Below are 27,655 nucleotides of genomic sequence, written 5' to 3' on the forward strand. Positions count from 1 at the left end.
CATTCAATGTCTTTTGTCATGTGGATATACCCCCTGGAAGGTGCCCTTTTTCCAAGGAGAATCAGTCCCTTGTCAACTTCTCTAGTTATCAATGGTTTATTCCAGTGTATTGACTCAGTCACCCATCAGTCTTCCACGCTGGGACCAACCAAGTGGGGAACCCAAGATGCAGAAGGACTGGTCAGTGCATAGGGAAGTGCTGTCATTCTGGGCTTGAGATTGCCATTACTCTGACTGGCCTCTGTCCCTTGAGGCTTCCTTGTTAGGTAATGTGCCTCCTACAGCTCTGGAAGAACGTGGAGTCTTCAAACAAAACAAACAAACAAAAACAAGTGGTCTCTGAACCTCTGGATGTGTACATTGCCACCATCAGCTCTTAATCACAGTCCTAAAGAAAAGCAACTTTCAGCTCTTGTTGAACTGAATTTGGCATTCTGACCTGACATTCCTTAGTCAAAAAGTGCTTTTTGTCTCCACCAAAGCATAAGGAGTGGATGCTGATACCCTTTAATCCTAGACCTAAAACAGCTACAGTAAATGGTTAAGGAGGAATCTTATAAAATTTCCAGGGAATATCACTGTGACAATGTTTATGACCCAAAACCCATTAAGCTGATGGCTGTCTGTGTTAGCTATAAAAATAGCTGGGGAGATGGAAAGGTAGGTCCATTTTCTAGGAGCCCAGAACAAAACTACCTGGGTAGCACTGGAACTACATCAGGATGGGCCAGGCTCTGAACACAGTCACAGTGGTCCTCCGACTCAGACTGAATGCATGTTCAGGGCCCCCTGGGCAACCAGGCAAAATTGCCTGTTGCAAGGACATTAGTAGATAGCTAATGGTCAACATGTCACCAAAAGGGAGTAGAAGATCCTATTTGTTTCAGTCATTCCAGTCAGAAAGGAGATTTTTTTTTAAAGCCCCATTCAGCCTTAAAAATGGTACTGAGAAGAGAAATAATGAGATATTAGCCATCCAAGGAAAAAGGTATAAATGATTTGAAACTCAGAATACCTCAAAACTCTTGGTGGACATTTCCCTTTTACTGTCCAACCTAGAATCTCATCAGGGAAGCAAATGCCCCATCATAGACTTTATTCAGTAACCAAGGGATCCTTATAACGTGGAGCAGACCTTAAAGAGGAAGAGATCTGAGTCTCCAATTGCTTCACAGATAAAATAGCCACACTCCTAGCTCAGAATCAACCCCTCTGCTTCCTCATGGGACCCTACTGCCCCTGGCCCCTCAAGGATTCACATCTTACACTTCTCCCCATCTTTGTCTTGCATGAGCAACATTTTATTCCCTCTTGGATCATTTTCACTAGCATATAAAGGGGCTGATTCTTCCACCTGCCTTTAAAAAAAAAGCAATCATTTTTCTTGACCCCATCATCCCCCTGCCAATTTCCACTCCATGTTTTTGCTCCCATTTGAAAACAAAAGAAAAAGTCTCAAAATAGTGCCCTAGACTCATGGTCTCCAGGCTCTTTCTTAGCATTCTTTCCTAAATCCATTGCAATCTGGCATTTACCCCTGTGCCTCCATCTCAACTGCTCTTATCCAAGTCCCCAATGACCGCTGAGTGGCAAGAGTCAACGGCCAGCTCTCAAGCCTTCATCGTACTTGACTTAGCGTGAGCCTCTGACAAAGTGGACCATTCCCTTTTTGGATCCTTTCTTTACTAGGCTTCTCAGACATCATGCTCTTCGCTATCTTCCTCCCTTCCTTCATCACATCTTCTCAGTCTCCTCTTCCGGTTCCTCCTCAGCTCATGATGGAGTGGCCCAAGGATCACTAGCCTTTCTTCTTTTCCTCCTCCCCATTTACTCTCTTGTTGATCTGATTCACGCTTTAAATATGCTCTTAACTCCCTCCTCGTTATCTCTGACCCAGACCTTTCTCCCAAACTCCAGACCTATGTCATTGCCTTTCCAAACATTCCACTGGGATGACTAAGATAAATCTAAAACTCAACATGTACAAAAGTGGACGTTTGATCTTTCCCTACAGTCCTGCCCTCACTTAGATAGCCTTCCCTTGTCTCAGTTGGTGGCAACTCTACCCACCCAACTGCTCAGGACAAAGAACCCTGAGTCACTCTAACTCCTTCTATTCTCCCACTCCCCATAGCCAGCTCCTCTCACCACTTCCTCTACCATCAATCTGGTCCATGCCACCCTCATCTTTGACCTAGATTGATAGAATTACCTCCTGGCATAGTAGTTAAATCCCTCAAGCATAGCAGTCGGAACTTACTTTAAACATGAGGAAGATCATATCGTGCTTCTGTTCAAAATCCTCAATGGCTCTCCATTTTACCCAGATCAAAAGCCAATGTCATTACTTTGGCTGATCAGGTCCCAATGACCTGGCATCCCCTCTTCACTTTGATCATAATTCTGCTCTAACCACGGTGCTCTCCTTTTTGTTTCGAGATTGTTGGCTAGGGTTGTTTCTTTAGCTGTTCCCTGTACCTGTGCACTTCCCCCCAGATATTGCCTGGCTAACTTCTTCATGCCCTTCAAGTCTTTCTTCATATCTTATTTGCACAACGAAGCCTATCCGGGTCACCCTATTTAGCACCTCAGTTTGACCCTCACTCCCACCCAGCACTCCTGATCCCACTTAGCCTGCTCTACTTTTAATGAATTCCATCTTTTATTACCTAACATATTATATAATTGACATTATTGTCTACATCCCTTCTGTTGGAATATAAAACCATAAGGGCAGGGACCTTGGTCTTATTCACTGGCATAGCCCAAGTGCCAATAACAGTGCCTGACACACTGTAAGTGCTCACTAAATATTTGTTGCAATCTCTGTCCTGGCCCATGAAACCTGGTTCTTACCGATGAAAGCCAGGAGGACACACAGCCCTAGAAGCAAAGCCTCTAGCACTGCCTCTGGGCTGCTGATCGCACTTCAGTCCAATCCATTGCTGACCCCTGCTGGAACCCACTGACCAAGTTGCTGTCCCTCCCTTGACTGAATTAGTGGACCTAGAACAACTTGGGGATTCGCAGGGTGACAAAATGCTGCTGATACCCTCTCTGGCATCTTCTTGTGCCTGCTTGGAACTGTAATAACTGTAGTCTTGCCTTTTTCTTGGGCTTTTCCTAATTCTAGGGGTTTGCAAATATTCCCTTTGGCTTTAATTTTATTTGATAATTGTGTTCTCTCGTAAGGATTCAATTAGTTAGAGGGAAAGAGAGATAGAACGAAAAACAACAACCCTGCTCTTAGTTCTACCTTTAGACTAATAACTTCATCTTTAACCAGACTAAAAATTGGTGTGAAGGAGGTATGTTTTGAAAAATAGTAATGCAGTTTTTTGTTATTGTTGTTGTTGTTGTTATTGTTGTTTTGCTTATTTTCCTCCCTGTGACTATCCCCTTTTTAACCAGAGGTACCCATTTGCCTCAGAGAACACCATGATTGTTATAGCAGGAATGAAAAGGTAAATAATTCCTCCAATTCAGCTTTTGAAACCTAGAACTATTCAATAAATAACAGTCTTGAAAGTTTTGTTGGGAAAGTAAAGGAAGTTGTGAATTTCAAACACTCTTAAATATTAAGAGCAAAGCATAGAGCCTGGTGAAGAAGCTGTACTGTAATCAATAGGCAGAGCAATCTTGGGAGATGATGGTGGGAAGTTGCCACCTACTGAAGGAGGAAGTGAAGTGTTCCTCCCATTGCCAACGAGAGGGGCAATGTCTGAGGGGTGGACAATAGACCTACCTGGTGCTTAGATCCTTGAGGAGGATCAGATCAACCCCTTCATTCCTTGGGGCTGACCCGGAATGGATAAGCTGGACATGACGTCAGGAACCCCAGTTAAGGTAGAATCCGAAACTTCTGGGCTGGTCCTTTACTTCCACTCCTTATTCATCGTGATGCTGGGGCAACAAGGTGCCATGCAAAAAGTAATTCTGAAATGGCTGGGAGGTGCCTAGGTAGATGGAGCCCATGTCCCTGTGCTCTTGGTGTGGTATGGAAGGGGATGGAATGTTTTTCATACCTTGGTAAAAGGGTGTAGAAATGCTGAGGGAATCCAAGGTCCAGAACTTGGTCTGTGTTTGGGGTGAGAAAGTTTCATTCAGCAGATACCTCACAGCGAGAGGCTATGGCAGGACCATAGGCTCCAGCAGTGAGCATGGAAAAGGCAGGCAAAAAACCAGACAGGACCTGTTGCATCCCACTGGGCACAAGCACTATGTACTGAGAGATCCCCGGGACAGCCACACAGCATGAGAAATGAGTCAGGACCCAGAGAGCAGCACAGCACACAGCGTGCGACCACTACCTTTTCTGCCTTCTCAAGGATACATAACCTCTTGGCATTGAAAAACCATGGTGGGGAGGAGAGGAAGACCCTTGGAAGGAGGAAGCCCTGGGAGAGAGTTTGACAAATTTAAATTTTTCCTCTGTCATCAACAGGAATGGGGACTTGTTAATAAGATGCAATTAGCTATAGATGATACAGGATGCTACTATCCCATGAACGTTCATAGGTTTTAAACTTTTTCTTTTCTTTCCTTTTGGTACACTAGAATGTTTTGAAATGGGAACTAGCATTCTGGGTCAAACTTTGGATCAAGAGATATAGTGGAAAAAAGAGAAAGAGTATTCTGAAGGAGGAGAAAGGAAGGAAGGGTTTGGAGAGAGAGAGAAAAGATTTTCCTGAGAAAATTTAGATGGTCTAGGTTCCTGTGTGATTTAACTTTCGTTGGTACCTCCCGGAATGAGCTTAGGAAATGAGAATCAGTCTCTGAATTACCTGTGAGGGATAAGGGAAGAAACTCCAGCCTAAGTCCAGAAATAGGCACCCCTAAATACGTGTATATGGGCAAAAAGTTCTTGATCGCCTTAGATTCCTTGTGCACTATATGTTTTCTCCATGTAAAATAATCTAAACCCCACTAATGTTTTGTACTTCAAATTTTATTTTGACTTTAATATTAATCTTGTCACACCTGCTTGCTTTTATTAATATTTGCCTGGTATATCACTTCCTCCCTACCATCTGCTTTTGTTTTTTAACCAGTAGTATTTTGCCCTCCTTTAAAGTTTTTATAATTTTTTAAAACTTATGCCAGTAATACATGAAGATATCCATGAAAGCAATATATATGTATAAAGATCCACTATCTCTCAATCCTGGCTTTTCCTTTCAATTGCCTATTTTTACTATTTGATCACTTTTTTTTATCCTTACCTCTTAACTTTTTAGTTTGCTACATATTCTAGATATTAATCTCATGCCTGTTAAAATTTTTTTCAGAGTGTAGTTTGATATTTAATTTTGTTTACACTTTCAGATGTAAAACATTTTAGAATTTTGATGCAGTCAAATCTCTCTTTTCCATCTTTAAATTTTTATATTAAAAATATTTGTGTCCTAAACAAGAATGTCTCCCTTATTCAGTGACAATGGAGTGTCCAGATATTTTTTACTATTATTTATTTTATTTTATTTTTTCAAAAATTTTTTTATTTTATTTAGAAAATTAACTTTAACAGAGTGACATTGATAAATAAGAGTAGATAGGTTTCAGGTAAACTTACTTTTATAGTTTAAAATGTTTTAGGTCTTTGCTATCTGGAATTTTTTTCTGAAAGATTGGAGACAGATATGTTGTATCTTATTTTGTTGTTTTGTTTTCTTATGAAAAGCCAATGGTCTTGATAGCATTTCTTTCCTAGTCTGTGTTTTCCTCACTACTGTTAAGTGCCATCTCTCTCTCTCTCTCTCTCTCTTTCTCTCTCTCTCTTTTTAGGTGAGAGGAGGGGAGATAATGAGGCAGATTCCTGAATGTGCTCCAACTTGGATCCACATGGCAACCCAATTTGGGGCCAATGCTTGAGTACTGAGCTATTTTGAGTGCCTGAGGCCAATGCATTCCAACAGAACTATCCTCAGTGCCGAGGAACATACTCAAGCCAATCAAGCCACTGGCTGCCAGAGGGGAAGAGGAAAGGAAGGGGGAGAGGGGGAGAAGCAGATGGTTACTTCTCCTGTGTGCCCTAACTGGGAATTAAACCCAGGATGTCCATACACCAGGCCAGTGCTCTATCCACTGAGCTACCGGCCAGGGCCATCATCTCTGTTATATGTCAAATTCTTCCATATTTACAGGTCTAGTTCTCAGTTCTTTATTCAATTCCTTACCTCTTTGTCTATTTCTGCACTATACCACACTGTTTTAATGACAATAGCTTTATAATATTTTGCTACCTGGTAAAATATTCTCCCTTCCTCCTCTCCTCCTGCTTCCCACACCCTGTGATCTTCTGTAATATTTGCAAAAGTTTCATAAAAAAAAATTTGGAGATTTTCATTTGAAATTTTTTTGGGTTTTCATGGTTTAATTTCATTCATTATATAAATCTGAGAAACAGACTGACATCTTTATAGTATTGAGTTTTAACATCCACAGACACATTATTTATCTCCATTTAGTCATATTTTCTTTTATGTCATTCATTAAAAGTTTTGTAGTCTTGTCTATAAAGGCTCTTTGCTATTCATTGCTACCCTCTATGGAATTACTTAGTCTATTACAATTTCTGATTAATGATTGCTGGTATTTAAGAAAGTAATTGGTTTTCTTCTTTGGTTAACGTAATGAATAGACTTATCTCTGTTATTAAATTAATCTTGCATTCCTGAGATAAACTTCACATAATCATGATGAATTTTTCTTCTCATTCATCACTGAATTAAAATTTCTAGTGTTTTACTTGGGATTTTTATACCAATTCTTATAGACAAAATTCTTATAGCATTTTTTTTCCCTCATCTTTTTTCTGGTTTTGGTATTAAGGTTAACTACATAAATTGGTTACTTTTCTTTTTTACAATTTGATACATCTTATAAGAGATGAATGTTATCTGTTTCTTGAAGGTTTAGAGAATTTGCCTGTATAACCACCTGGACCTAGTGCCTTTTTGGGGGATAGTTCTTTGACTACCATTTCAGTTCAGATTTTCTACATCTTATTAGACCATTTTGAAGTTTTTCATTTGTCTATAAAATTATCCTTATCTTTTCAACCCTATTGATATAAAATTGTTTTATGTTCTTAAATTTTAAAGAACAGCTCATGTGTTGCAATTGTCTTTAATTTATTCCTGATAACTTTTTTTGTGCTTTCTCGTTTTTCTTAGGCAAATTTGCCAAAGAACTATTTTTATTAAGCTTTTAAAAAGCATTTTGGCTAACTTTACTCCTGTTCCCCTTTAATAATTCCTGCTTTTACCTATGGCCTTGTTTTTAAAACTTTTTTCATTATTAACCATTTAGGAACCTTTTTAGACTTTTTTCCCAGCTAATTACTACCCTCTTCCCTCCAAAATCTTAAACAACACATGTAAGTGCATATCTGTCTATGTAGTGTGGTCTTTTGGAGAGCCACGACCATGGTGATACCTAACATTTAAAAAAAATCATTAAGAACCAATTTTCACTCCCTTAGCAATATCTTCCCTATTGAAAATGCATGGTCCTCTTTCTTTCTTTCTTTCTTTCTTTCTTTCTTTCCTTTCTTTCTTTCTTTCTTTCTTTCTTTCTTTCTTTCTTTCTTTCCTTTCTTTCTTTCTTTCTTTCTTTCATTCGTTCTTTTTCTTTCTTTTTTCTTTTTCTTTTTTTTCTTTTTTTCTTTTTTTTGTCCACTTTCTTTTAGTTTGGTTTGCTTTTTTTTTCTTCTGGAGTTGAAAATTTATTTCATTCACCTCCATTTCTTTTTAAATAAAATATTTAGGGCTATAAATTACACTTCCATCCCTAGTCTGTTTACCTAGTGCTTTCGGTTTTCATTCAACTCTAAATTTTTGTCACTGCTCCTTTTATCTGAATTATGTAGAGGTTTGCTTTCACATTACCCAATGCATGAATTTTGGGTTCTGTTTTTGTTGTATTTTTATGTGCTGCCTGCCCAGAGCTTGTTGAGGCTGTCTTTCGATTTTACCATATGGTCAAGAGGAATGCCTGCAATCTTTCAACATTAAATGTCATGTTTACTGTAGACTTTTGGTGGGTACTATTTATCAATTTAAGAAGTTATTTTTTTGTCACTAGTTTACGAATCTGTTTTTAAATTAAATCGCAAATTGGTGTTGTTTTAACAAACACAGATGGTCCTGAACTTACAATGATTCTCCTTATGATTTTTTCCACTTTATTATAGTGCAAAAGCAACACACATTAAATAGAAACCGTACTTTGAATTTTGATCTTTTTCAGGACTAGCTATATGCAATACAACACTTTCTTGTGATGCCAGGCATTGGCAGTGAACCATAGCTCTCTGTCAGTCACAGACCATGAAGGTAAACAACCGATACTTTACATGCACTGTGTTGCCAGCATTTTTTGGATATTATGTTTTGTGTTTTTGTATTCCATATCTACAAAATGACCATCTGTGTCTCCTGCTTCTGGTGATAAAAAGAAAAGAAAAAAATTACCTTGAAATGAAACTCAACATGATTGCCCAGCATGAAGGTGGCAAGCCATAATTATATAAGTTACACGAGAGAGTCAACACTTTATTATAAAATACGCTTTGTGCTAGATGACTTTGCCCAACTGAAGGCTAATTTAAGTGTTGTTAGAAAATTTAAGTTGGTCTGGGCAAAGTTATGATGTTTGGTAAGTTGGGCGTATTAATGCATTTTTTACTTATATTTTCAAGTTACAAGGGATTTATTGGGATGTAATCTCATTGTAAGTAAAGGAGCATCTGTACTTATTTTGACACCAATTGAGATAACCATGCTTTCTTCCTAATTTCTATTCATTTGATTAATTATGCTGATATATTTCACATCTCATCTATCTTATGTTTCCCTTAGAGACCTAACTCTGTATATTCTCCAAGCCATAGAGTATTCCCATTTATAATGGTTACATCAGTGAGACCCAGCTAAAACATTGGAGGCAGTCTACATTTCTGTAACCTTCTAGTTTACCTCTCACAGTGATAAAGGGATGATTCAGGTAGGGACCTCTCAGTATTTCCTTGGATCTGAGGTCCCTGGCGAAAGTGGGATTTTGTTCTTTATCTGAGAGCTTGCCCCTCTTCTCCTGCTCTATCTCTTTGGGTTTCAACCACCTCCTCTAACTCTGTAATGACTAAACTACCACCCTCTCTTATAATCCCACCTTTAAGATTGGTTGGCTCCCAGTGTTTCTTATTTTCCCATTTGCATTGTCAATTCTGTCCTTTAAGAACACGGCCTTTCTTCTAAAGAAATCCTTCCCTTCCTTCAGCTTAATAGGCTGTCTTCCTATATTCATTTCTACCCTCCCACTGCTTCCATTTTGACTACAAAAACTAAACGTGTATTTAGAACAAACTTGGCTGCTACTTGATTTCCTGTGAAGACCTGATTCCTAGGGAGAGAAAATCCAGGCACAACCTTTTTCAATATTCTTCCTAGCTTTGGGGATTTTAATAGTATTGCTTCTTTCTACCTCAAACCCTGATGTAACAAACATTTGCATTCCTCTTTTTCCTACTTAGGATTAAAAATCCACCATTCCTTTGTAACTGAACACCCAGCTTGAGCCTCTGAAATTCCCTTGGCAGATCTTATATATGCTGCTCACAAAAATTAGGGGATATTCCAAAGTAAATATGAAGCGATAAAAATCCCCTAATTTTTGTGAGCAGTAACATATCTGGCACTAACTTGGCACATAAACAGAAGGTCACTCTGGAAACCCCATGTGAATTAAAGAACTCGTCCCCATCCCACAGGTCTCTCATTGGGCCTATAAAAGGATGCATTTCAAATGAAGATAAAAGGGAATCAACTAGGTGAAACTGATCTAACTCTACTTGCTCATCCACAGAATACAAAGGTTAGAGTCTCCCAAACTTGTGTTTTGAAGTACATGTGAAACTTGTGACATTGCACCTTAAAAACCCTTGTCTGCAATTCTGGCTGAAAATAAAGGCGACACAAAGTTTTCCATTCATCAGTGCCTTTCTATTCCACAGCAAGCCTGTCTCAACTAAATCTATATGAACCAAGATGAGGCAGGGTAGCCTATGTAACCTGCCTTTGTAAAGCCCTATATCCAACACCTCTGAAAAACAGTGTCTTGCTTGTGGACACTAGCTTCCACAAGCTGCTATAACTTGGAAAGTTCAAAGAACTAAATAGCTCAAGATCACTAAAGCACTAAAGCACTGTTTCCTGGTATACCCAATGTCCCATCTCCACACAACTTATCTTGATCTCCTAATTCTAGTCAGAGTGCGTATGCCTCAAGATTTAATAGCCAATGCATATTTGCATGGGTTGGGGCTTAAGAAAAAAAATTAATCATATTTATTTCCCCTCTAGGTTCTCAACCAACTGAATAATAGGTAGAGAAATCAGACAAATTAGCATCAGTATTTTGTTGATGAATCTGTATCTATGAACAAAACTGGACTTTCTAATATTCCTCCACTGCCTCTCCCACCCCTCCCAATCCCTGACATTGGGATTAACTTCCCAAAGGAGAACATACAAAAGAAACACTTACCTGGAGAGCTGCAAAGGGGCACTGCTCCAAAAGTGGAGACAGAGAGAGGTGCTTTTCACACCTGCCTCTGGAAGGCAGGCCTAGGCCTCAGCCTGTGCATGTGAAAGCTGGTTGTGAATGGAATGCATACACATTACAGGCAAAGGAGTACAAAAGAGAGCTAAAAGTGTGTGTGTGTGTGTGTGTGCGTGCAAAATGACTCTCTTTCCTATGTCTGCACTGGAGAACACAAGCTTCCTTTGAGAGAAGTAAGTAAAAGGTAGAGGCAGAGGCCAAGAATGATATTCCAATATGGTTCCCTACTTGGAGGAGAAAAGAGAAATAGAGACAATGACAGATTCTTTCCCCATGGGTGGGGGAAATACTCATACTTTTCACACACACACACCCCCCCAGAGGATTAAAGGATCCAACTTTCTCATGCTCTAGGTATGACCTGGAATTCATTCCCAGCTTTCAACCCAGATATCAGGAAGAGTGTTATTAATAGATTCTGTTACTAGGTCATTCCCACATTTGAACTCAGGATAGCAGGGGTAGAATAAGGGCCCAGAGGTTCGGGCTGACCCCAACCAAGCCCCAGATAAACTCACTTACTGAGTTCTATCTGATTAACAAAGAGAAGCAACAGAAACACCAATAAAACTAGGAAACCCCTTCTAGGGCATTTCACTAACTGCTCCTCAAGAATTCGGGCCACTGGAGTGAAAAAGTTAACAGCAATACCCAAAACTAAGAAAGACCAGCCTACAAATCTCGCCTTCGTTATGTGGATACTATAGTGTTCTGGGTGTTGTCCACTACTGCAAGTCCATCCAAGGAGAAGTTGCTGAAAGATGCCGCAATTAGAAAAGATCTTGCGTGTTCAGGGTGGTATGACCACAGAAGAGACATGCCGCGTTTAGATTGTGAGAAGCCATCCCCAGACAACAGTCCCCAAGACAGGAAAAAACAAAAAAACAAAAAAAGGACACTACTTGGAAGCTTGAGAATGAAAAGTTATTTATCAGTGGGTGATTTGAAAAGCCAAACTTTTTTAGTCCAAATCCAGAACGGTCAGTGGGAGTCACTCTCCCATTAGCATCATTGGTCCACCTACCCAAAGGCAGATCTTACACCAAAAGGGAAAATCACAATCCGCAAGGGGACCTGGAGTGCCCTTCTTTTCCAGTTCTAGCCAAGGAGACAAATGGAAGACCCTTCCCACCACCAAAATCCACCTCCACAATTGGGAGCCTCCTCTTCCCATATGTAACTTGAGGAGAGACCCACCTGCCCTGCTTAGTCCACAGCAGGAAACAGTGAACCTCCTCAGTGTCACAGGCCATACCCTTTGGGTCCTTTCTAAGGGCCCTTCCCTCACTTAGTATAGGAGCACTTAGCAGAGCCCCAATGTCAGGTTCATATCACTCACTCTCTCAAGAAAGCTAGAATGCCCAGAACCAGAAAAAGACTAGAACTGGCATTGAAAATTAATCTACCAGGTCAACAGACAAAATCTCTCCCAAGATGCCAAAAAGTCATTCTCACTTTAAGTCCACATGATCTGGAAGGTGGGAATGGACTCAACCTGCTAAGAAAAGGCTTTCAAGTTAAACACAACAGACAAAGGATTCATCAGGGACCAAACATTTGAAGGAACACAGAAGCGATAGAGAATAGGAAGGGGATCCTGCTGGCAGGAAGGGAGAGTAGTGTCCTTTGACTAAGGGCCCAGAGAGAAAGCAGGTGGGATAACTAAGCATAAAGGAGTCACTTAGAAAGCCAGGTACCTAAGTTCTAGCCATGGCTTTTGCCAGCAATTTAGCATGTGATTTTGAGCTTATCTAGGCTTCAGTGCCTTCATCTGCAAAATAGCGGAAAGCAGTTTAACTAGATGCCTGTATGGCATCCTCCACAAGTATGACTGATGGACTACTACACGATATTCAGGAGGGGGCCAAGGGGAACTTTACCAGAGCAGGACATGCCTTTCAGCCCCATCTTTAATGAAAGGGTTGCATGTATACACATATTCACACATACATAAGCAAAGTGGCCAACGATTTCCTCAATAGCAGCAGAGATACACATAGACAAAAATAAATACTGTTGATGCTCAAGTCCTGCACTAGGGTAGAAGGGTCCTGAGGGTATAGCTTGGAGGGACTCCAAGGGCAGGGGAGAAGGGTCCTTCTATTTGATAATAGCTTTAACCTGGCTCTTCCTTCCGCAAATCCAGAACAGCCAGCTCTTTGGAAAAAGCCACTTCCACATTCCTCTCCTTAAACCACCAACTCACCTGTTGCTGAGACAAAAATGCACAGATCCCAAAAGAAACAATCCCCTACTTAACCATTAAGAAATGAACAGAATCTACCACACCTGAGATTACTTGGAGTGGGCAACTGGAACCAACCACATGCCCTATTTCCCTGAACTTTAATTTGGACCTATCTCACCCAAAGTCACTTGGGTTCACCCTCTGGGTGAAGGGGGAACTAGTCTGAACCACCCCTTTATTTCTGGTGCTTTTATCGTTGTTTCCAAACTTTTAAACCAATCTCATTGTGAGAGTGAGCCACGAAGTTACCCTCCCCATGTAGCAATCCAAATGGGAAGAAAGGCTACCGCGCAAGTGCAGGGTTCCAAACCATGCAACAGGACCTGCAAAGCAGACTCGCACCACTGCCCAGACACCAAGAAGCATCTCCCAGCCATACATCCACGTGGACTCTTACATAGTCTCTCCGAGCAGAGGTAGCTGGGGCAATTAAGGAGTGGAGGACTTCAACCTCCTATCAACCTGGGATCCCTGTTTAAAAGATACTAAAAATAAATTAGTAAACATTGCTGTTTACAGAAATAGAAATCATTTCTGTTTCCAAAGGCCTCTCACCATCCCAGTCCTGGACATTTCCAAGACTGCCACCCCTGATACCCTCTTCAAGGTCCGCTCTGGCGGGTGGGTCAGACACCAGAGTCCTTCGAGACTGGGAGCTCCTCAGGCACCTGAGAATTCCAGTTTCACATCTCTGCTTCCAGGGGGAGGGAGAATCTTCAGAACTCTGGAGAGTACCAGGGTTCATCTCGTCTCACCAGTTCCTGGGGGGCTGTCTTGAGGCAACCCTCCCCCATTCAGAACAATATAGTGCTGTAGAAATTCCTGCTATTTTCGAGCCCCCAGTTCCTCCCCAGAGTCCAACATGCCTGCCTGACCCACCCTCAGAGCGGAGGAACCAGTCTGTGCCTTGTTCTAACGACACTGGGAAAGAGGGATGGGCAGAGAGAAGGCAGGGAAAACGGCCAGGGGGATCGCCCTTGGGGGGACGACTAGCAGCAATGACTGTCGGACAGGCCGGCGGTAAGGCTGGGCTCTTCACCCGGGACGGAGCTGGAGTCATCCACCAGGTTGGCGGGTTCCACGTGGACGCGGGGTGTGCGACGGCGGCCCCTGTACTCGATCATGTCAGGATGATACGCTGGGTGGCGACGGGCATGCTTGGTCAAGTGGTCGCTCCTGGAAAACTGCTTGGGGCAGAGAGGGCACGAGAAGCGTTTTTCGCCCGTGTGCGTTCGGTAGTGGCGGGCCAGCTCGTCGGAGCGCGTAAACTTCTTGTCGCAGTCGAGCCAGTCGCATGAAAAGGGGCGTTCACCTGTGTGGGTGCGTTGGTGGGACTTCAGGTGCGATGACTTGTAGTAGGCTTTGTTGCAGCCCAGATAGGTGCAGCGATGTCGCTTTGCAGCAGGTGTTACTGGCCGTCGACGGGGGTTTGGACCCGTTGCAGGGGCGGGGCCCACTCCAGGGGCCCCTCCAGAGGCCGCGCCCAACCCGGCAGAGGCTCCTGAGCCGGCTGGTGCACCTGGGACCTCGAGCGCGCCGGAGGAGTGCGCGGGCCAGCAAACTTGGGCCGGGCTGCCGGCCGGGGTCAGCTCTGAGCCTAGGGTGGGCCCCGAGCACGGGGTCGGGCCGGAGGAGCCGGGCGAGGCACGCAGAACTTCCCCCGAGTTCCCCCCAAAACCCTCGCCTGCGCTGCAGCGCAAATCAGCCAAGACGCTTGCAGCCAGCAGGTGGGGCGCGGCGCCGCCTGCGCCGGGGCTGGGGGCGGGGACCAGGGGCAGCAGGGGGACCGACGCGGGCCCCGGTGGCCCCGGACCCGGCAGAGCGGACGCCAGCGGTGCCGCCGCACCCACCTCCAAGCCTGCAGCTCCGCCCGCGCCCTCGGGGTCTGGCGGGCGGCGGTGGACCACGGCGCCAGCCGACATGGACACCAGGCACTCAGCGGCGAAGTAGTCCAGGCACGCCACGGCGGCTGACATGCTGGCACCGCCGGGCCGCCGGCGAGCGCGGTCCGAACGCAGCCTGCCGCGAGCGGGAGAGTTCTCCGGAGCGTCCGTCCCGCAGCCGCGGAGCGAGAAGCAAGAGGCCCGGTGCGCGCCGCTCGCCGCCTGCCGCCGCCGCCGCCGCCCGCGCGGAGCCCGCCCCGCTTGACGCGCCCCTGACGCACCGGAGCCCGCGGGGGCGGCGGGACCCGCCCTGGTCGGCAGGACACCCCCTCGGAACGCGGGGCCCACCGGCCCAAGTCCCCTTTTAACAGCCTAAGAAATTATCTTGTCTCCGCGTTCTTGCCTCTGCTGGCGAGCCAGGTAATTTTAATAAAGAGCAAACTCTCCGATCGTAACTTCTGGGCAGCCTGCCGGCTTCGCCCCCCCTCGCCCGCTGGTCCTCCGCCAGCTGGGTGTCCGGCGGAGTCCGAGAAAGTTTTTTTTTAATTTTTTAAGGAAAAAAAACCGCTAATACCTGAGCTGTCTTTCGATTCCTAATGACGATCGTTCGCGAAGCGGCTGCGGTTGCAGTTCTCTCCTGTCCGCCGCTTGTCAGCCCGAATTTAAAATCTCCCTCTGTCTGCAGCAAAAAAAGTTTTCGCATTTAACAGTTCCGCTGTTAAGCCCGGGTCGGTACCGAGTCCCTAAATAGATCCACTACGTAGCCATTAATTAATAGCGTTTTGAATCGGAAACATTTTAACCTTGAAAAAGCAAAGAATCCTCTCATGGTTGAAATTGAAACTTAAAATCCTCTGAGTAACGATTTAACTATTCAGCCAACGAAAGAAAAATGCACGTTTAAACTGCATTAACCTGTCACAGGCATACGAACAAATTTCCACGCTGAAATATAAATTATAGACTGCTAGCGAGATAAACACATTAAAATGGACTCCCACAATTTTTATAATAGAAAGTCACGTTTCTAATTAGACAACAGCTTTTATTTTTCTTCTGACAAAAATTAAAAATAAGAAAAATGCAGCAAATGGTATAGAATTGCTCATATACTGTTTTGTGGTTGTGGGGGGCATTTCCTTTTTTATATATAATCAGATACAGGTATATATATTTTTATATGTCTTTATTGCTTTTATTTATTTCCTCCTTTGATATTTAAAAAAATTGAAAATAAAGAAAAGCAAACAGGATGATTTCTAAGCATGATCAGAGCAGGGTTTTTGATGTACACAGCTTTACTGATATCTTGAATTATGTGCATTTGTTTGTAATTCTTCAGGGCTTTTTCTTTTGAAAATTAAAAATACATATACATCAAGAATAACATACCTTTATGTGTTTACTTCCTAGAATAATCAAATGTGAAATAGATGTCATTTGCTTCAGGTTTTGAATTTATATTAAAGATGACAGAGTTGAATGTCACTTTATTTCTCTCCCTTTCACCTTTTTCCCTCCTCACCTCCCTAAATAATCAGCATTATAATGTATGTATTTTGCAGCATCTGTTATTATATTTCATTGCCTAATTACTTATATACATTTATATGTAAACATATATCTGTGCTTCTGTGTTTTAAATTTTATTTATAGATGGTACAGCAGTGTACATGTCATTTTGCAACTTACTTTTTCTCTTCAGTGTGATTTTTGAGAACTGTTTATATTAATACCTATAGAATCTATTCATTTCACTGATTTTATCCTATTGACAGCTTCATTATTTTTGTGGGGATGCCATTCTGAAACAGGTAATCATTGTAAAGTTGCTTGCCTCAAAATTTTAGAGTTAACTCTCAATCTACACATATTAAAATTCTAAAAGAGACAGAATTTTTTTCCCAGCTGTTCTTCTTTTAATTTTATTGTTTAGGAAAATGCAAAGATATTTTAAAGTGCAGAGACTATCACAAGCATCCAGTTACCTGTCTCATAAAACTGGTAAATGTTAACCCTTTGCCATACCTGCTTCAGGTCTATTTTTAAAATTGAAGTAGTTAACATTTCTGATAAAACTGAAATCCCTTTGTATTCCTCTCCAAAACCATCCCCTACCCTTTTCTCCAAAGGCAAACACTGTCATGAAATTTGGTATGCAACTTTACAATTTAGTTTTTGCACTTTTACAACAAATGAACTTATAAAAACACAGAACGTTGCTTTGTTTGATTTTTTAAAATGTACACGTGTGGTGTTAGATTGTACCTACTAGTCTGTGACTTTTTTTTTCTTCTTCATTGCATGTTTCTGTTCTCTCTCTCCATGGAGATAAAGACACATCCAATTCATTCATTTTAATTGTATATTGTAAATCCATGCATATGAATGTGCCGGGTTTATTCATTCCTCTATTGATGAATATTTAAGCTGCTGCCAATATTTTGGTATCAGGGGCAATGCTAGTGTGAACATATGTTTACATGTGTCCTGTGCACATATGTGAGGATTTCTCTGTGGGGGACCTAGATGGGGAATTGCTAGCCTATACACACATTTTCAGTTTATTAGAGACTGCCAAATGGTTTTCAAGTTTACACATCCATCAGTTATGAGAGCTGTTTCCCTCACATGACCTCCAGTACTTTTCAAATTCAGACTTTTCTTATATCTGACAGCTTGATTTTTTAAAGACCCAGTATTTCATTGTTTTATTTGAATTTCCCTCACTGCTAGTGCACTTGAGCATTTTATTGGCTATTAAAGTTTCTGAGACTGCGATTAGTTTTTTCACAGTCACTCATTTTTCCAATGGGTTATAAATATTTTCATCTTTTTTCCCCTCTAAATTTGTAGGAGTTCATGCATGTAAACATTTTATTGTCTCAGCCTGTGACTCCTCTTCTAACTTGCTGTTGATGTCTTTTGTACTATAGAAAATTTACATAGAAAAATGTAGTCCTGGCCATTGATCCCTTTATAGTTTGTGTCATTTGTGTGTCTTATTAAAGGACTCACTCCATACCTGATGCCATGAAAACAACCTCTGATGTATGTTTTTTTCTTGGAGTTGTAAAGTTTTGCTCTCTATACTTGCAAAGTTGATCCACCTGGAATTTACCTTTTGTAATGGTGTAAAATAGCAATTTAATTTTACTCCCACTCTCCCCCATATGGAAAACCTATTGTTCTATCCTGATTTACGGAACATTCTTTCATATCCCAATTTATAATGCCACCATGATTGTAAATTAAATTTTCTTATACTCATGGATATGTTCCTACTTTGTCCTTTTCCACTGATCAAACCAATTCGGAGCTAATACCACACTGTTTTAATTATTATGGCTTTATAATTATAGTCGTGTCCAGAAGGTCATTTCCCTCCCCTTGGTTCATTTAAAAAATTGTACTGGTTATTTTTGGACTTCTGTCCTTCCATACTAACTTTAACATCAGCTTGTCAACTTGCACTGAAAAACCTTTTTGGTATTTTGCCAAGTTAAACTTATAGGTTAAATTTTTGGGAGATGTGACATTGTTATAAAATTGAGTCATCCAATACATTAATATTATTCTGATTGCTTCATTTCCTTCAGGAACATTTTATGATTTGTTTATGAAACTCTTATACCTCTGTGTTAAATTCATTCCTAAGTAACTTAAAAGTTTTGGTGTGGTTCTAAGTTCAATTCTTTTTGAGGTTTTTAATTGCTCATTGCTGCTGTTTGGTGATTTACTGATTTTGAAATCATCTTGTTGTAGCAAATATGCTGAACCTTCTTATTAAATAGTTTATTTGCAGATTCTCTTGTATGTCCCTGTAGATAACCATACTATCTGTAAATAACACTCTTAACACTTTCCCCCTTTCTTATCTCAGTGGGTGGACTGGCACCTCCAATATAACATCAAATGGTGAGGGGGAGAGCAAGCATTGTTTTCCTATTTCTAGCTCATTGAGAATGTTTCTAATGTGTTGTCATTATTTATACTTGTTGCAAGTTTTTGGTAGAAACCCTTTATCAGGTTGAAGAGTTCCTCTCTATCCCAGTTGAATTTAAAGAAGGGATATTTTTAAATCATGAAGTAAATATTGCCTTTAATTAAGTGCTCTTTTCTAAAACTATTGAAATGATTACTGAGGTTTTGTCTTTGATGTGATCATGTCACAGGTCACTGACAGATTTATCTAATGTGGACTTATGCTTGGATTATGAGATAAACCTTGTTTCGTCATGTGTACTTTGTTTTTACTGCATGGCTTCATGCAATTTGTGAAGGCTTTCTAATTTTAGCACTTATGTTCACAGGTGATATTGGCTTATAATTTTCTTGCACTGCTTTTGCCCATGTTTAGTATCAAAGTTATTGTTGTTATGTGCCATGGAGTTGACTTCAACTCCTGGCGACACTATGAATAGGTGACGTCCATAATTGTCCTGTCCTTAATAGCCCTGCTCGGCTCCCGCAGACTCGTGTCCATGGCTTCTTTTATGGAATCAACCCATTTCATGTTTGTTTTTTCTCATTTTCTGTTGCCTTCTGTTTTTCCTGCTTTCTCATGATTTATCCCAAGAAGGACATCAGTTTTGTCCTTTTTGCCTCCAGCGATGTTCCCGGTTTAGGACCCACTTGTTTCTCTTCTGGAAATCCAGGGTATCTGAAGAGCTCTCCTCCAGCACCATATTTGAAATAAGCCATTCTTACCAGTCTTCTTCGCTGTCCAGCTTGCGCATCCCTGCATAGTAAATGGGACTATATGGGTGTGATCTCTAATGGCACATATTTGATCTTCCGTAATTCTTGCATCCCTGCCCTTCAAGGTCTCAGACTCCTTTTGACTTCTTGGTGGCCATCCCCATTTGAATTGGTGCCTGAATCAGGATAAGCAACATCTTTTAAATCTTTGTTTCATGATTCTTGTCCCTTGATGTTCACATGCTGTCCTACTGTGGCAATTTCCTCCCTCACTGTTGTCAGAAATAGTTTCAAATCATTGCTACTTTTTGTCAGCAAGAATGGTATCATCTGCATTATCTCAAATTATTGATATTTCTCCCACCAATTTTTATGCCTCCTTCCTCTGAATCTAGCCCATTTTGTATGATATGCTACCCTCATAACATGCATTTAGAAATTTCCCTTTTTCTATCTTCTGTAACAGTTTAGATGAGATGGGTATTTTTTGTTGTGTCTTAATGTTTATTAATAAATCTTATCTGTGAAATCATATTTTGAAAATTCAAGTCAATTTCTTTCATGCTTACTGGTTTATTTGGGTTTTGTATTTCTTTTTGAGTCAATTCTGATAAATTACATTTCTCTTTATAATATTATATGTAAGCCTTTAAAATTCTGCTATATGTTTCATAGCATTCTCTTACTACTTAGAAATTCTCTATAGCATCTACAACTGTAGCCTACCTTTTATTCTTGATATATGTGTGTGTGTACACTATTTTGGCATTTTTGTTTTAACAGGGGTTTGTCTATGGTCTTTTAAAATAGCTTTAGCAGATCATGTCTCTTTCTTTTAAATATATACCTTGGATTTCTGCATTCATTTTTATTCATCTCATCATTTTTTTGAGTTGAACACTTATTAATTTCTTTTTTAAAAAGCTTTTCAAGCTAAATACTTAACACATTCATGTCCAGTTTCTCTTGTTTTCTAAAATATCATTGAGGGCTATCCATTCATTTGGAAGAGAAATTACCCTTTTTTTTCTGTATCCCACAAGTTTTCCAAGTAGTGCTTTTGTTGTCATTCAATTCTAAATACTTCATTCATTCCACCGTGCTTTCTTAAAACACTAAATTATCAGATGAGTGCTTTCCCTGGATGATGGGATCTTTTCTATCAACAGTACAGAAAAAAGTAATACTTAACTTTTTTTTTTTTTTTCTGTATTTTTCTGAAGCTGGAAACGGGGAGAGACAGACAGACTCCTGCATGCGCCCGACCGGGATCCACCCGGCACGCCCACCAGGGGCGACGCTCTGCCCACCAGGGGGCGATGCTCTGCCCCTCGGGGGGCGTCGCTCTGCCGCGACCAGAGCCACTCTAGCGCCTGGGGCAGAGGCCAAGGAGCCACCATCCCCAGCGCCCGGGCCATCTTTGCTCCAATGGAGCCTTTGCTGCGGGAGGGGAAGAGAGAGACAGAGAGGAAGGAGGGGAGGGGGTAGAGAAGCAAACGGGCACTTCTCCTATGTGCCCTGGCTGGGAATCGAACCCAGGTCCCCCGCACGCCAGGCCGACGCTCTACCGCTGAGCCAACCGGCCAGGGCCCTATACTTAACTTTTGAGGAGGTGATTACCTAGGGGAAGTGCTTTCTGAAGTAAAGGATAGGTATAAGGTGCGTGGTACCAAGGGGCATCAGCAATTTCTGAGCAATGCTAATAGGATCCGGAAATATCATTTTGCTAATGAGTGTTCTGCCCTAGTGTTGGCATGTGGTTCTAAATATTACATTCATTCAGCCAGTCCACACTGATGGCCTTCTGTATACCAAGCATTCTTCTAGGCAGCAGGAATTGCATTAGTGAACAAAACAAACAAACAAACAAAAAACAACAAAAACTTCTTGCTCTCGTGGAGTTTATATTGTAGTGTAGGAATTTGCTTATTTATTTCTTTCTTTAATTTGTGGATGTGATGCTGATATTACAAACTGTTTCGATGACCCTGTTGAATTCTGGAGCAGCAGTGCCACAGAGGGGCTTGAGGTTGAAACACTAATACTGGTTCGGAGGTTGTTGGAGGAGCTGTTCCCGGTCCAGGGGAAGACACCCTGTGTCACTGATAGGAAGGACCGCTGAGAGATTTCTCTGGCTGAGCTGCAGAATTGGAAGAAATTGCAGAAGAGATGCCTTGGGCATAGGCAGTTTCACTGGAAATGTAGGGGGGGGGGGTTCTTATTGTTTATTGTTTCTAGGGATCAAGGGATTCACAGGATAATGGACAGGGTATCAGTGGTTTAAGTTGATGACTTTGGGGTTTTCTAGACAGCTGGTGTTCTGTCACTTGAGCTATTCTGTAACCTGTGCACATTGTGTAATCTCACAGGAATTGGCTCTGGGAGTGTGATGGAGATCATTTGAAAAGGAAAATAGAATAAAGGTAATTTTTCACTGTAGGGTATCCTGTGGCCTTGGAGTAACTGTTACAGAAATGATGTCTCTCCCCAGCCCATTCAGAAGCTTACAGAGCAACCAAAAATGTGTTCCTGAAGGCCTGAGAGGCTGGCCTATCCATATCTTTGGTCACAAGTGGTTCAAAGGGGGCACGTAGTAGGCATTCTATAAATACACATAGAACAAAGGAGTAGGAATATATAAACTGGCAGGTCAGTATCACTCTCCATTCAGGATTACCAGCCTCCAATAGACACTGAACTTCCCAGAAATACTGCAAACCGGTCTGCATCTGTGCCAGCCTTCCCCCCCCCCCACCCCCCGGCTTTTGGCAAATGCCAGTGCATTCTCATGGGGCCCAGCCCCCTCCCTTCTTACTTTCTCAGGATACTCAACCCATTAAATACCTTCCGTTTCTCTTTCTCTATAGAATAATTTAAAGCAGCATTCAATAATGGACTAATATCTCCAGTATTAAAACAAACAAACAAACACACTATCTCTCCTGATTCTATATCCTCCTCTAGCTACTGACACCGAGCCACAGTCCCTGTCACAGCCACGTTTCTTAAGAGCTGAGTATACTCTGTATTCTCTGGTACTGTTTCCTTACACCTCTGCATGATTAAAATTGCTCCGGTCTTTAGCTCTCACTTTGCTACAGAAATTCTTGTTAAGACCAACACTGATGCACAGCCCTGTGAATGTGCTTAATGCCACTGAACTGTACACCTACAAATGGTTAACACAGTAAGTTTTATGTTACATCTATTTTATTACCAAAAAAAATGTTTCTTCCAAAGAAAAAGAAAAGATCGACATCAATCATGTTGCTAAATCCCACCTCCAATTATCAGCAGTCTCAGAGCAGTTGAGTAATCCTTGAAACATTCTCTTTTTTCTTTTTGGAGGGGGGCTTCTTAATACTCTATTCTTTTGGGCTTTCTTCTGTCTCTGATTGTTCTTTCTCGGTCTTATTTATTGATTGATTTTAGAGAGAGGGGAAGGAGAAAGAGAGAAACATTGATTTGTTGTTCCACTTACTTACGCAGTCATTGGTGGATTCTTCTATGTGCCCTCATCGGGGATCAAACCCACAACCTTGGTGTATTGGGACAATGCTCTAATCAACTGAGCTACATGGCCAGGGTATTTCTTCCTAGTCTTAATTGCTCATTTTCCCTGCTTTAAAGTTTCAAGTTCTACAGAACTCTATACAATGTCCTCTTCTCTCAATCCTACCCACTCTCTCTAGGTCCTTTTTGACATTTCCCCCGGCTTTGGTACACCCCCGTACTAACACCTTATGAAATCATCTTTTCACCAGATCTGTTTTTCAGAGAGGGCAGGTAGTCTTATATCCATCTGACTACTTGCTAACTCCCCACCCTTCCTGCCACATCTCACAGATATTTCAAACTTAATATATTCAAAAAGCTGCATTCTTGGTTGTTACCTCCAAATTCAGTTTTTCTGCATTCTTTCTGTCTCAGTAAATAGCACTTTCGTCCATCCTGCTGCTCAAACTGGGAAATTGGGTGGCATTCTTGACAGCACCCTCTCTGTTAGTTCCCACATTTAACTCATCTGCATGGCTGGCTAATTCTACCTTTACACTGCATTTTGACCATTTACTTTTCTCATTTTTCCCTGCTAATACCCTAACCAAACCACCATCATGTTTTGGTCAGACTACTGTAATAATGTAACATCTTCACTAGTTCTGGGTATTAGGATGGGGATGCTTTTGGGGAGTCATTATTCTGCCAACACAAGGCTAACGCAGAGTGAATGAAGAGAAAGAGAAGCTAAGGGCATGGGAGGAGATGAATGGGTTTGGGGTCAGGGCCCAAGGGAGGCTGGTCATGTGGGACCTTGCAAACCAATATAAAGAATAAAATGGGAAGTGTTAGGGCCAATTTTGATCAGTGGCATGATCTGAATTACTTTTTAAAGGTTCACCCAGGCTGTTGCAGGTGGCAAACAGACGAGAGTGAGAACGGGAGTAGAAGCAGGACACCAAATGGCTGCTGCAGAGCCCGAGCAAAAGACGATGGCACTTTAGTCCATTGCGGCAGCCAGGAAGGTAGTGAGAGGTGGGCAGACTGGGTGCCCTTTGCAGGTAGAGTGAGGAGGAAGGAGCGCTTGCCTGCTGATGCCTTGCATGGAGGGCAGAGGGGAGGGTGAGGACTCACAAATGACTCCCAAGAATTTCAGGCCAGCAACTGGAAGAGCACACTTCTGATTTTGAGATAAGAAAGACTGTCAAGGAAGCAGGACTTAGGAGGTGGAAAGTGGAAGTTTGGTTTCAGACACTGTAAGGTGTATTTTTAGACACCTAGCTGGAGATGCTGAATAGGCCCTTCGAGCTATGAGTCTGAAGCTCTTCCAGTTTACAGTTTGGCCGACATCTCTGACTCAAAAACAGGATAATAGAATTTTTTTTTAAGTCATGTTTTTCTATGTATGTTCTTGGTGGGCCAGAATTCTAACTCTTGGTAGAGTTTCTCAAAATGCTACATATAATGATTTCTTGCTAATTTTTTGTATAATGATAATAAGATGGTATCTAAGTATTTTATCTTTATTTATTCATTTTTAGAAAGGAGAGAGAGAGGGCGAGAGAGATACAGAAACAGAGAGAGAGAAGGGGGGGGAGCTGGAAGCATCAACTCCCATATGAGCCTTGACCAGGCAAGCCCAGGGTTTTGAACCGACGACCTCAGCATTTCCAAGTCGACACTTTATCCACTGTGCCACCACAGGTCAGGTGGTATCTAAGTATTTTAAAAGCTAATGGTTTGTATAAAACTATAAAAATCTAATACTTTCTATTTTATGTAATCTAATTAAATCTAATGTTTTAGATTTCAATTCTTGATAAAAAACCTCTGGGTTTTAGTAGTCTGGTTTCTTTAAGATCCAGCTGAGATTTCATGTTACATTGAGTCACGTGTTCATTTTCAAGTCACCTGAAAAACGTGAACTTTTATTTGACTAATTTCGAATACTTGTTAAAGCCTGCAGTTTTGTGGCTTTTAAAAATGACCATTGACAGGAAGAATAAGCACATAAGTAAATAATCAGGAGATATTTTTACATAATGAGACTGAGAGCAAAGGCCCAACTGAGGTGTGTATATTAAGAAAGAAAGAAAATGAGTAATAAAAATCTCTGCAGTATAATGACCCAATAGTTCAGAAATATATTTGGAGTCCAACACACCAGATTCAAATCCCAGCACGAGATGTAAGCCCCCTCCCTTTCACATGGAGAGAATATAAATTAGCGTAGCAAAGATGATGATGTGCATGCCATGTGGATCCGAAACTTCACACCTCAGTATATACCTTCAAAAAACACTTGTCCTTAGTCCTAGGAGACAGCTACAAACATGTTCAGTGCAATACTTGCTGTGAATTTTTGAAGCGGTTCATAAAAATACAAGGCACACCTGACCTGTGGTGGTGCAGTGGATAAAGCGTTGACCTGCAATGCTGAGGTCGCCAGTTCAAAACCCTGGGCTTGCATAAAACCTTAAAAAAAAATACAAGGCACTACTATACAATAGTAAAAATAAAGGGGGAACCAGAACTAGCTACAATAGAGCAGAAAAAGCCCACGGTTTTAGAAGAAATTTGTCTGATATAATACCATTTATACAAGGTTTAGAGACATGAGAATTATTATTAAATTATCATGTTCTAGTTTTTAATAGCACGAACTAAACAGCCAGGCTGCCTACCTGGTTCAGGTACCATCACTTACTGAGTCACCAGCTACATGACCTTGATTAAGTTACTTCTCCTTATTTATAAAAAGGGAATAATAATAGCATCTACTTTATGGGGTTGTAGTGAAAAGCAGTTAAATAGATGCAATATGATCAGAACACACACAAGCATATAATAAGCCCTATTGTTCCTCTATAGAGCATTCATCCATATATATTCATAGTACATCTCTATACTAAAGGTATAATGCATTAATGAGTGTGATAAGCACCAAATTTTGTTCAGCTGTTATCTCTGGTGTGGGAGGAAAAAGAATAGGATTTCAACAGATTCTTTGGTGTTTTATTTTTTAAAATCCTGAAGCAAGTAAGGCAAAAGATAAGATTTGTCAATAGGGGTGGTGGGTCTATTCTTGTGTGCTATGTTATTCTTTATGCTTTTCTGTGTTTATGAAATTCTCTTTCTTTTCTTTTTTTTTTTAAATCACAGTTCAGAGCCTGGAACATTACTTACACACACAAAAAATTTATTGAACGAATGTGTTATTAAGAAGTGGCATGGATCAGGGAAGTGGCCCTAGGGACATTCAGTTGGACTTCCCTTTTATTCTGCCTTCTGGGCCCCAAGGAGGAGAGTGGTGGGGTCCATGGCCATTGGGAGGGAGGCTTCTCATCAGCCGCAGTGGCTTCGGGGAGACAATGAAGCAGAGCTTTCAAGGTTCCAAGGGAAAATTATTTCGAACTTCGAATTCTATACCCAGGCAAACACATCATTCAAGTGTGAGAGCAAAATAAAAACACTTTCAGAAATATAAGGGTTCAGAGAATATACCATTCAAGCACCCTCTCAGGAAGAACAACTTAAACAATGTGTTTCAGGAAAAAGGAAAAATGAATCAAAGAGGAAGGCACAAGGGACACAAAATCTGGTGACAAAGCAGCAAAACTTGCGGTGAAATTTAAAATCACTATTGACTGAGGAGAGTGGAGGAAGAGAGAGTGAGAAAGGGAGAGAGAGAGAGAAGAATCTAGAACTAAAATCCCTACCGATCTTTCCTTGGGAGGTAGCAGGGCCAAAGAGAAAAGCAAAAAAGCAAAGTCACAAAAAGGTTCTTGACTTGCTCAGAGAGAAGCTGCTTGTATCCAGTAATTGAAGATACTGATTCTATAAGACAAGTTTAAGCATGTGCTAAAATTAGAGGAAGCACTAGAAAAATTGCAATAGGCTATGTAGCTACCTAATCATTAAAAGAAGTTAAATAGGGAAACTTCATCAATGTAACAAAAGGGGAAAGGAGAAACTGTAACAAAGTAGACAGGATGCACAAAACAGGATGCAAGAATTAGTCCAAAGTGTTAGTGATCACAATGTGAGTGGATTTACTAACCCTGAGAAAAGACAACCCCTTAGATTGGAAAAGAAGGACCCGAAACCAGCTCTACGCTGTTTACATAGAACACTTTAAATGACTTAGGAATTTTTTTAAATTGAATTTATTGGGGTGACACTGGTTAACATAATTATCAAAGTGACCACAGAATTTAAAACTCAGAAATAGAAACTGATGCAACAAGGAAAACCAAATTGACATTTCAAGCACAAAAAAATATGGCTATGAAAGATTCAATTGACACTGTTAAATTTTATTCTCAAAAAAAATAATGGATATTATATGTGTGTGTGTGCGTGTGTGTGGTGTGTGTATTTTTGAAATTTAACGTGGGACATTTACAAAGAAAACAATCCAAAGATTCTATAAAGTAGAACTTACTCAATTTTCATTCACTGAACACATATGTAAAATTATTATTTAACAACAAAAAGTAGGAAAAATGAGAGACCAAAAAAAAAAATCTTGATCCTCTTGAAAATGAGAAAGCACACTTCTAATTAACTTGGATTCGAGAGGAATTAAAATGGAAATTACAAACTCCTTGGAAATGAACAAATGAGCACACTACATCTGGAGAGTGCTGCCCAAGTGGGCGCAGAGCGGGAGGTGGACAGCAGTGCTTGTAGAAAACAGAAACTG

The 27,655-nt window shown here is 41.1% G+C and overlaps 2 protein-coding genes across 2 annotated transcripts in view; both read right to left on the bottom strand.

Moving 5' to 3' along the window:
• TSGA13 (testis specific 13) overlaps positions 1-13,613 on the bottom strand; it is an 81,632-nt gene extending 68,019 nt beyond the window's left edge. Inside the window, exon 1 of the mRNA XM_066364237.1 lies at positions 13,386-13,613. Coding sequence (XP_066220334.1) covers positions 13,386-13,613 — 228 coding nt within the window. The remainder of the gene's footprint in view (positions 1-13,385) is intronic.
• A 244-nt stretch (positions 13,614-13,857) lies between these two features.
• On the bottom strand, positions 13,858-14,844 carry KLF14 (KLF transcription factor 14). The gene has a single exon (XM_066366170.1). The coding sequence runs from the start codon at positions 14,842-14,844 to the stop codon at positions 13,858-13,860; it is 987 nt and encodes a 328-aa protein (XP_066222267.1).
• Positions 14,845-27,655: the final 12,811 nt, after the last annotated feature.

The sequence above is a fragment of the Saccopteryx leptura genome, chromosome 2, assembly GCF_036850995.1.
Source record: "Saccopteryx leptura isolate mSacLep1 chromosome 2, mSacLep1_pri_phased_curated, whole genome shotgun sequence".
In the NCBI taxonomy this organism is placed as follows: domain Eukaryota; kingdom Metazoa; phylum Chordata; class Mammalia; order Chiroptera; family Emballonuridae; genus Saccopteryx; species Saccopteryx leptura.

What these genes read in the sequence shown, in the direction of transcription:
- KLF14 (XM_066366170.1), bottom strand. Translation starts at nt 14,844, where the DNA reads ATGTCAGCCGCCGTGGCGTGCCTGGACTACTTCGCCGCTGAGTGCCTG.